General features: G+C 28.5%; 1 protein-coding gene across 1 annotated transcript in view; it reads left to right on the forward strand.

The window, feature by feature from the left end:
- Window positions 1-586: 586 nt before the first annotated feature.
- The window catches only part of LOC107163342 (uncharacterized), a 46,762-nt gene continuing 35,028 nt past the window's right edge, over window positions 587-12,320 (forward strand). Inside the window, exon 1 of the mRNA XM_015510721.2 lies at window positions 587-1,156. Coding sequence (XP_015366207.2) covers window positions 1,099-1,156 — 58 coding nt within the window. The 5' untranslated portion in view covers window positions 587-1,098. The remainder of the gene's footprint in view (window positions 1,157-12,320) is intronic.

Consider the following 12,320-nt stretch of genomic DNA (forward strand, 5'->3'; position numbering starts at 1 on the left):
ACACGATAACTCGCTCCGCAGCGTTAGGGCGTGTTTCCTGTGAATCATAATGTTTTAAAGTTATAATAATATAGGTATCTATCACTATTATATTATGTAATATGTACCTAAAAAGTAACGAAGTCTTATATTTTATGAATGACGCGTCGTTTAATAATGATTTGCCAACAACACAGCAGGTATATATAAATTAGTACCTAATATATTATAGTGTGTACTTTTGTTGTTACCGTGCGTGGTAACCGATATCTGGTGGATTGCAGTGGTCGGGTTACCGGATGCCGGGTGGCGTGGAGGAACGCTCGCGCGGTACGGCTGCGGCGGCGGCGACCGCGATGAAGACGACGATTATTACCACCTGATGACCGCTGCCGACGATGCGCAAGCGCACTTGTTTGTTCTCGTACAGGTGCCGCCGCCGGCCGAATATACATCGTGTGTGTGTGTGTGTTTGTGTATGTGTGTATGTGTGTATGTGTGTATGTGTGTATGTGTGTATGTTGTGTTGTGTGTGTGTGTGTGTGTGTCGCTACTGCCGCCGCCACTGCTCTCGTGTCTGCCGGCGCGCGCGTCGTCAACGGTCAAACGTCCTTGCCGCGCTCCAGTTCGTCCGCGACACGACGTGCGCGTAGTCTGCCGTCTTCTACGCATGTCCGTCGCGCTCGTGTTTTTTTTTTTGTTGTTTTCTGATATTTTTGTCTCAATTATAATAACAAAATCCTATAACGTTTTTTTTTCATTTCGTTTTTCTTTTTTTTCCCTTGCTATTGATGGAAAACGGTGATTATATTGCTATCACAACGATACATAATATTATCTTTATCACAGTACATTTATCATCTTTTTTCACGTCGATATCGAAACGGGAAAATCGTTTTGACGACGTTTATTAATTCTCATCATAACATTGTGATCGGTCCGAATTCGGTTTCTAGTGTTTCTCTTTCTATAGAGTGATTACTTAATACTTCCACACGTCTGAAGAAGATAACGCGCGTTTTTTAGCAATAAAATAAAATATTAACAGTTTTTTTTTTCAAAAATAAAAGTGTTCTTGTTTTTATCAAGTGTACCAAGGATTATCATGCCGGTGATAACATGATGCGGGATTTGGACGCATCCAGCCCAGTCGTTTGGCCTCCATGGTGTTATTCAGGTAATAATATAATTCAATATAATATATTTGTATTACAATAACAATAATATGATTATCGCGTTGCTTCTCGTAATAATTGCTCTAATTCATTGGACCTGGCGTTTTGTCTGCATACGGTGTGTTTGTCAAATGGTCTAAGCGATACAATCATACAGTCAAAATATTATTAATGGCGAGTAAATGCCGCACTTTGGCTTAATATTGAGTAATTAAATTTTTCGCTATAATATCAGTAGTGCAATAATTATATTACACTTAATAAAGTACCTGACAAGCCCTACGACCGAACTATTAAAAAAAATCTGCCAAGTAGTAGTAAATATTTTACAACTGCGTGTTTTGAATAAAGTTATTTATTGCCACCGGTATTAAAGGTAACCGTATAACCGTTTTAAATTTAATGCAAGTCGTAGAAGGTCGAAAAAAATCGCTTATATACATATATACATTTATCGTACAAATAATTATAGTTATTGTGGCCATCAAAATACCTATATTTGAATTGACAATTGTACAATGAAAGTCTGTAAAGTAGTAGACGATATAAATCTAAATTTTACAACAGGTTTTTTCATTTGGAATACCTAATTAAACTTTGATAAGGCACTCGAGTGTTTCAAAAACCAACATTTGTTATCTAAAGTCCCGGTTGTTCTATTATGAATCAGATAGGGTCATAAGTTCAATGGCCTTTTAATCCCATTAACTAGATATATAAAATGTATGTTTTCTATTTGACTAGTGTGTTCGGTTATCATTTTACACGAGGAGAGTATACCTATAGAATAGTAGCTCGACGTTATATTATTATTTAATACGTGTGTCCGTTAAACAATGGTCTGATATCGATCATAATTTTCCCAAAAGATGAAAAATTACGATTAACTGCTTGCGATATGAACCAAGTCACTAAGGTGTTGGATGGAGGGAGGGATCTTAATTATTTATTTGATTGATTATTACTATTTTGGCAATATTAAACCAGTTATATAGTTTTATAGAGATCGATATAATATTATACACTAATATCTCATATTATTATGTTGTAGATGTTGATAAAATTGACATATTTCGATTTATTTTGTTTTTCAACATTTTGTATGTGTTATATTTTGTTAATATTCTTTTAATTAGATTATATATCTATTACTTATAAGAATTTCGTATTGGCATTTGTGAGTAAAATGCTACAATGAATTATATCCGTATTGGGGTTTGTGAATTCTCAGAGGCAGTAGGTCGTGAACAGATAACTAAATCGTTTTAAATAGTTTCCTCGATAGAGAATTGCATAATTTAATTTTGACCTTTATGGTCTCCGAGAGTGTGTATGAAATAATAGGAAAAAATATATTATATCGGATAGGCGAATGCACGAGCACTCTGCAATCCTTGACCCGAAGACTTTTTAGACCATCACCCGTGTGACACATGACCCAATCGACCCGGTTCTTATCGATAATATATCCCTTACATGTGACGCAAAACTCTGAATTAGAGTAATTAATATATATTATAAACCACGATAAATGTTTAAGAAATTAAATTAGACTTATAAAGTTACATATAAAATGTGAGGTTTACACGAGCAAATTGTTAAGTTGTCATACGTGCCATATAAAACTTACATTTTAGATTCTGAGCGGAGCGAGGAATGTATTGGTTTTACAATGATGTTTATTTATTTTTTATTCTGTAAACACTTTTTCTCCTTCTAAACTTGTTCAAAAGTATCAAGTATAGCATATTTTCTGAAAGGTAATGTTCATGTTCTTGAGCAGGTACTTTAGAGAGGTAATTTTTCGATTTTCGAAACGGTACTCGAAATAAAAGCGGTTAAAGGAGAAAAAACGTACGATTTCACGATTTTATAATATTAAATAATTACGGACAACGTTTTCTACCAGAAATATTACTTCAAATAAAAAATAACAAGAGATCTTTTTGTTGTATTTTGCATTTTTGAGCTATTTATAGACATTTTAATTTTGGGAGTTTTTTGTTGTAATTCAGTGAAAAACATTCGTAAAAACTTGAAATTTGGGTTGTTTACTTATATTAGCTTTACCTAGACATGGTAAAATTTTCAAAATATTTGAATGACTTTTTTCTTTTTAAATCTAAGATTTGAAAATTTTTAATTATCTGTAATATATTCTAGACATATAAACCGTCTCCGCTAAGAATCATTTTTCGTATACTTATAATGATATAATATCATTGGATTCAAATTTAATTCCGTCAATTACAGTAACCCACTTGTAACCTACTATACAGCAGAGCGACATCCACGACTTACCCGCTTTTTAAGCTTTTTTCAATTATTATTATTTTATTACTTTATTTTAAATATTTTAAATTACTTATTAAACATAAACTATAATATTAAATAAATAATATGTGTATAATATATAATATGTATAAACTTTATATACTATAAAGTAATAAATATATGTAACGGTGTAATAATCGGAGTAGGTACCTACCATATAGTATATTAATTATATATTCTTTTTTATTATATATTTATTTTGATTAAAAGATGGAATACATAATATTTGATTAATAATAATCAACAAAAATATTTTTGTGTGATTTAAAGTAACCATATTAAAATATTTGTTGTATTAATAACGTCTTAATTGCTATTGTGTTATATATAAATGTATGTGTTGAATTTTGTTAGTAAATATATAGGTATATAGGTCTTTGAATATTATTATAAGACCTCTGTTTAGACCATAGACATAATATAAACATTATCATTTTCTAAAGATTATTGTCCCAAAATTGATCTCACTGTGTTCAGTCCATATCTTTATTTTTTATATGCTGTTGGTAAAAACGGTTCGTCCATAATTCGATGACAACATTCTCTAACAGATAATTTGTTACTCAATAAATGTTTTGAATGTGAAGTGCTGTATAGAATAATAATGAATCGTGATCGGTGACAAAATCTAATTCATGTCTGACCATTTCTGGAAACAATAATGATATTCCTATCTAAGAATGGCATTGCTTGTCAATGAGTAGCATATGGGCATTTTACATTGGTAAATTTAGATCTATAGTACCACCAATAGGTCTAATAATGACATATTAAAGCTAAGATTAATTTGGTGGTTTTTATTTTTCGATTACTTACTATAGAGATGCGTAGAAGTATTCAAAATATATTTGAATAGGTAATAATATATATAATTAGTTTTCGTTTTGCAATATTCCACAGTCACGTGAACTGCGTATAATAACGCATATTCATCGCAGTCAAGGTAACCGCCAATTGGTACGTCTCTAATTATATTCATATACCACTATACCTACACATTTTGTGGACTCGTTTTAGCCGAAATTTGTTTTTTCATCCTTTAAACAAAATATTAGTACGTTTTCGTTTATATTAGTGTGTGTATAGTATATCAGCACAACCTTAATATCACTCATGATAAATGACGATATATGTACCACTCTGTATTTCTTTGGAATGTCTTTAATTAGTTGTGTTTAGTATGATGATTTGATCTCTACCTAACCCCGAGGGAATCTAATGAGATGGTCACGGTCAAAAATAAATACACACTTACGTGTGTACTAAAAAAATGATGTTCGCTAATAAATCAGCAGTTTAAAAAAAACACCATTGCTCTTTTTATAAATTTTGGATGGGTAAACGAGCGGAACGAGTAAAATAAATTTGAATACGGACGTTAATTTATTTCAGTGAAAGTAGTGTTGTATTTCAGAGAAGAGGGGTAATGCCGAGATTTCGTATATTTATTATAAGAAACGTGGTTTTTAGGATGTTTTCTACTATAGGACATTTCTTTAAATTAATAAAAAAAAAAAAATTGAGAAATCGATTCGAATTTTATGCTAAGAGGTTAACTTCGTAAAAATAAAAATAATAAATCATATCGTTGGTCATCTGAGATAAGCTATTTATGAAACCCTATCATTATTTAGTACAACATTACAACTGGTCTACAAGAAAAAAACCCGTCAGAAAATCAGATCGCCGGTACATAGTGGGGATTTGTAATGGAAAAAAAGAAGATAGCCTATATATTTATGGATAAAAAATATAGGTAATAATTATGAAGGAAAAAAGAATATAAAAAGAGTAGGGATTGTTTTAAGCACAGGTGAAACTATAGATTACACTTATATTATACGTAGACTATTACGAATATAAGTACTCAAACACTGCACATAACTTGACACACTACTGGCTGAACTGGTCAGCTGATAAATGGCAATAAATATTTTATCTGGTAGGATTTTATTGTATCGATTATCGGGATAGCTACTGCCGTCTTTAATTATGTACTGGATAAAATATTATCATTAAAATGCGTATTACCTATGCTATAGTATATACCGTCTCGACTACGACTCTAGCTAAGGCGGCATATCGACAATCAATTATTATATTATTTATAATTCTGGTTGGTTTATCATGAAAACTGAAATATTACTCGTATATAGATTCGCTAAATGGTTACTATATTATGAAATTTTGAATTTTTAAAACAGAAAAAATGAGATTTTAATAACCTATACGATTTATAATTATATATTGATCCACAATGGTAAATGTTACCACTTTCAATGAAAATTCAGTAAATATCAAAGTAATGTATTTATCATTTGTACATTTATTTTTTGTTGTTTTGGAAATCAAGTACAGTTGTAAGTGCCTAATTCATATATTTTAGTAAAAGCGTAACAAAATTAAAACAATGCGTCATTTTGGTTATATAAATAATAATTTTACTAATTTTAGTAATTGTAGTAGGAGAATTACCATTATTTCTTGAACCATAAAGTGTAAATAATATTCCATTTGATTGAATAGCGTAAAGTAATTAAAAAAATAGTGTGATGATTGAATAATATGTATATGATTGTCGAATTTTGTCTTATTAGAATATTTATGTTTTAGGAAACAAAGTTACTATTAATTTTAATAAAATTGTTGCAGTTATGATGTTTTTGCAGTGTACAAATTTATTATTCACCCAGAATAGTCGACTTAGATATTTTCCAAGAATTTAAAAAAATATTTTAAATACGTCAAGGTTTGATACTTTAAAGTGGTTTAAAATTTTACGTTACCTAAAACATTGGATATTAGATCATTCGTAATATGTGAATAATTATGCTTTATGTCTTCAGAAGTTCAGAGTAAAATTTAGCGATGAAGATAATGTTTTAATTTTAATTTTAAGATGTTTTTTACATTTATCTAATTTAATTTAATAATTATAAGGCCTTGTTTTCTAATATTATTGCCAAATTTTTATTCATCATGATTTATTTTTATTGACTTTTTTATTATGTAAAAAAGTTTCTTCTTACAGCAGTATGGAATTACATCTATAGCACCGGTATAACGGTTGAAACAACATAAAGAAATATATCATATCGACCACGCCATTTATTGTCTTATAAAATAAACTTATCGTTTAATTAACATGATTTAGATTGAAAGATTTGAATCTTGACTTGTTTAAAAGTTTTAAATGACAATATAGATTTACAATGTTAAAAATAATTGTCCAATACGATAATGATTCGTAAAATATTTCGGCTGTGGTCTAAAAATATGACTTATTGTTTTCCTTGACAGCCTATCAAAAGGTGTTAATCTTAAGTTCAATCCAAAATCTGAAAATTGATAAAATGTAACACTGGATTAATTGTCACTTAAGTATTTCTTTGTTTGAAATATTTAGTAGTATTTTAGCTAGATATATCGATAAAAAGAAAGACGTATACACGTTTATATACATTTTGTTAGTACCTCTATATTTTCTTAAATATTTATATTAGTTTATAAATCAAATTTAGGTTAATTTATAATCAATATATACAAATACATTTTGAACAATTAAAAAAAATCAAAATTGTGATGTAGACATCTTATGTGGTAATAAAACAAAATAAACAGCTATTTAATTTATTCTATAAATTAAAAAAAAAATAAAAACAGATGTAAGCGAATTTTATGAGTAGTTTATTTAACATTTAAATTATGGGCTACACGGTCATAAAATAATAATACCTACAATGTTCGTATACGACTTTAGTCCTTTAATAATAGTTCGTAAACATGTAGACCATATTAAGGAATTTTAAACAAATTAGTACTTATAGATGAAATTATTAAAATAAAAACCAATTTGCAGAAAATTTAATCGATAGTTAACACTAGGTACATACACTTTTAAATATTGGAAACTTCAATTTTTCCACTTCCGAAAAAAATAAATATCACTTCTCAACGATATTTTTTAATCGATAGTTTTCAAAAACCATGATGTTCATTATTATTTAATCGATATATAATGATAATTTTGTGAAAGTGTATTAGTGGTAGATCATTGACAACAGACGGGAAACTATTTGAAATCAAGAGCTCGAAATTGGAGCGTTTTTTTCCCATTCTGCGCCTATAACCTCTTCAGTAAATTTTATAAGGTGAATGACGAAATATAGCATTTCTATTAACATGGTAGCTATTCAGACACAAACCACATTTGGTATACAGTCGAAGTACTTGTTTATTGTAGGTAATACGATATATATATATTATAAAATATTGATTTATTGCCACGCTCTCCGATTACGCGCGGCCGTACACATATGTACGTGTGACTAATTCATATTGTGCGTACATGTGTGGAGACCTACTTGCGTATTTTTTTCTATAATTTTAATTAATTTTTTTTACTAGCCTAACCTTTTCTCGCCTCCTCGTTATGACGATATTATATTCCGGACACGAGTGTTTGGGGCCGGGCCAAAACAATGGTATAGAATTATATAATATATTATGGTTGGGTGAAGTACTTACATAGGTATTAGTGCACATATTGTTGACCAGGGGTCAACGGATACGAGCTGACCATTGAGGTCGAATTGTTAATTTTAATAAAAATAATAATAAACGAATTTTGTTATGTGACCTAACACGATGCTATACTGTGTTTTTTAGACTCTAGAGGCTGAACGAAGGTCGTGTGACATTTAACACTTTTCACTGACCCGGAACGTTTGTTATAATTATTATGTTGGGTATAAACTATGACTACTATTTTATCGTTGAACTTATTTAATTTTCAATCATACATATATAAATATTTTATGGTTATATCATTTGTCGATTTATTTTTTAATTTCAAAACTTGAGAAACTAGTATGTAATATGGATATGATTTTTTTGCATAACATATAATTAATGCAAAATATGTATATAAAACAATTAAATATTTTGCTCATCCATCCAATTACACAAAATAATATAATATCTTACCTACGTCTATAATTTAATAATTACAACTGTTTATGGATTATGTGGCGATCGGAGTATATAGGTGACGCAAATCAAATAAAAATTTACTGATTAATGTTCATTAGAAAAAAGTCTAAGAGTATACGGTAGGTACTTGTATACTAGTTGATCTTAAAACGTGTAATGGTAACGCACAGACGAAATGATGACACTGTCTAGCTGACTAAAGAACTTCAGTTAGTGTAGTTGAAGAGATTTGCACTTCTAAGAGTAATTCTCTTTTTTTGGTGTCAATTAGAGAGAGAGAGAGAGAGAGAGAGAGCAATACATCAACACATTTGTCGGTGTTAGATTATACAAAAACATATTGAGTTATTATACTCCACAGAATACAAATAATTGTTGTGCCCATTCTTTTCATTGATGGGGTGGGTGATGATCAAAACAAGATTATAACCTTAAAATATTGGTCTTGGTCTTAGGTATACATATTAGTATTGGTCTTGAGGACTCAGTCTTGGAAGTTGGAATTAGTTTTGAATTTGCACAAATCTTGCAAAATTAAATACCTTTTATTTGCTATACGACTTCTAAGTTGAAACTTAAGTCCAATATAATATATATATATATATATATATATATATATGTATGATATAATTATTATAAAATAATATAATATAGAAAAAAGTAATGCATACCTGTTAAACATGCACGTATTAACAACAAGATGTATGACCAACAAACTTCAAGTTTATGACAGTAATTACATATTGACATGTTATGCACAGACAATGGTTTAGGATTTTTAGGTACACAATACCTATCCAATATAACAATACCACACAATCGACACAAACTATACAAACGAAAATAAAAATTTGTTTACAATTAAACGATACCTATCATAGTCCGTAATGACTTCTAGTAATTTATAATTACTAGTCTTTTTAATGGAATAATAATATTCGATTCAAAGTAGAGGTGTATTATGGACATAAACTATTCTTTTAACAAGACAGAAACTTTCGACGTCTATATCGATTTTGGGAAAGTAATATATTAGAAATATCATGCGTTATTTTAGCGTTTCTTAAACTGCGTTCCGTAGAACCCTGAGGTTCCACGTAGATCACATCAGGGTTCCACGAAGCTTAAGTAATTTTTTTTAAATGTTCAAGAAAATTACTTTAAAATATCCATTATGGAAAAAAAAACTTGTATATTAAATAATAATGTATAAGCCATATATGGAATAATCTATCAGCTAACTCTGTACCTATTCAATAATCTATACTTCTACTTAATATTATAATTTATTTGCAAATAATCCTAAAAAAAGCTAAAAAGCTAAAAACAATTAGTAGTTCTACGATAAAAGTGGACATCAAAAAGGGTTCCACGGATAAAAAAGTTTAAGAAACGCTGCGTTATTTTATAATAATAATTCCAACTATTTCTTATATTTTTCCAATAATTCGCCATTTTCTTAAATATTGACCAAATTTAATAAGTACAAAAATCATTTCTTATTATTTTCGTTATAAATTGTTAGTTAAATTTACATATAATAATATGTTTTCGGGGGAAAATGTTGTTTTCTTATAGTATTGGTCTTGTTTTGATATTGATCTTGCAAACCTTTAACTTGATTTTAGTCTTGGTATTGGTCTTGAACTTGTAGTAAGTCTTACGGTCTACGTAACATTAAGACCAATTTTAATCATTAATTAATGGGGAGGTGTAAATGGGTGTTCGTTTAAACGATGCTCAGTTTCTTTGGTTGGCAAACTTTGTTTATTTATGAATTTTTTTTTCCAATTGTATAATATAATAAATATAATTAAAATAAAATAGCAAGGCAATATATACTAAAAGTGATTTTCGACAAAATACATGATATGTTATTATTATATGGGAATTTAACTGATTAAAAATATTTTTGATTAACTTTTCTCTCTGAAAAATAATTTAGATAAATCATTCAAAGATATAAAATATACATAATATACTTATAATAGTTATAATAAACTTCCTGATTAAATATATACTTTAGTTACCAAAGTCTTAGAAATATGCAAAAAACATATTGGATTTAATTCAATATATCACACAAGGAGGATATTTATTAGTCTCTCCTATTTATTTAGTGTCAAAAAAAAAATTTGCGAAAAATGCTAGATGTCTCTAAGCCAAAAATTATATATAAAATAAAATTGTCACAACTGAAAATAAATTTTAAATTTACGATAAATGTATAATAATGTTTAGCAATATATCATATTTCAATTATCATTTGTTTATGTTTTTAAGACTAGCATGACGTTTTATTATTTAATAATTGTTTTTAAAATTGAAATCAAGTTTCATTAGTTTTTAACTGTAATAAGCATTAGAATAGTAGGTATACTATCTTTAAGTTTAAGTTCATATTATTTATTAATGTATTGTTGTGTAACCTTTTTATTACTATGTAATATATTTATATATTATTCAATATTTTAATATTCTCCGGCAACGATGCCGAGGGTTATCTTTAATAGTAATAAGAATAAAAAAAAATGACTAATAATATTTGTTTTTCAAGAATTAATTTATGACCGTTTTATTTTTGGTCTAAAACCATTTTAGTATTTAATTATATTAATTTACTGTAGTTGTAACTTGTAAGTTTGCTATTATTAGATGACTAATAAACGTTTGATCTTTAATTTATACTTAGTAGTATAAATACGAAAAAGACACGTGCGCATGTCAGTAATAACAATTAGTTTATACTTCAATGTAATTTTAATTTAAAAGTTAGATTTCTGGAAATTCAATATTTAGAAAGTTAAAACAGTAATACAATATGTGAACAGTGAACACTGAACATTCAATACTAAACCATTGCATACAAACGTGTTTCGTGTAATGATATTTAATAATAATATAGTAATAATCTTAACGCATTTTTTAAATATTGTTTTGTATTACTTATTGTACTAGTAAAATTAAAAACAAACACACCATAAATGATATTCGTATCGTGTTATATATAGTATCAGGTGATAAATTTGAAACGTAAATAATATATATATTATATAATATAGGAATACGTTTTTTTGAAATTCGAATTTGTTCGTTCTACGCTAAATAAATTAAATTTATTAGTTTGATAACTAGATGATAATGTTGATACGTTATTTTGATAATATTTTTAAAAATAAAATCATAGTCAATATTAATAATATGTAGATATTTTACCTATTGATGAAACACCTGGTCTTATCTATCGTCAAGTCTTTACTGTTAGTTATTTATAAAATACGTTTTATGCACGCGCTTGTCATAAGTATATACATATATATATATATATATATAAGGCGGTATTCTTTTTCTTTCAAGACTCTAGACACTAGAGTGTAGAACGTTCTCCTTGGAACAGTTAGAACACATTATAATGTGGTATATTGTATGTTCTTTGAGCTCTCGAGCCGCAACGATATTATACACACGTTCCCCACAACCAACAGCGTTGACCATCACGGTCCGTTCAATAATTGATTGTGCTTATTAGCGTGTCATAGTTCAAGCGCAGCGTAATCACGTAGGATATTTATGTGGCAGTCAACACGTCTTTTTCTTGACGTTAATTTCCCAGACACAAAGTTATACAGAAACTATCCGGCAGCTATTCGTTAAAATTAATGACAATTACTATATTATAATGTTATGTGTGCTGTAATGTAACAAAAACGAAAACTATTTTTTTTTATTGCCATACCTACCCTATCTTACCTGTTGCGCACTTGCCAAATACAAAACTAATATACAATAGGAATATTATAGAACCGCTATTAAACTATTATAATTATTATTACAATAAAT

This window comes from Diuraphis noxia, unplaced genomic scaffold, assembly GCF_037042655.1.
Source record: "Diuraphis noxia isolate RWA-SAM2 unplaced genomic scaffold, SU_Dnox_SAM2 contig0004, whole genome shotgun sequence".
Taxonomy (NCBI): Eukaryota; Metazoa; Arthropoda; class Insecta; order Hemiptera; family Aphididae; genus Diuraphis; species Diuraphis noxia.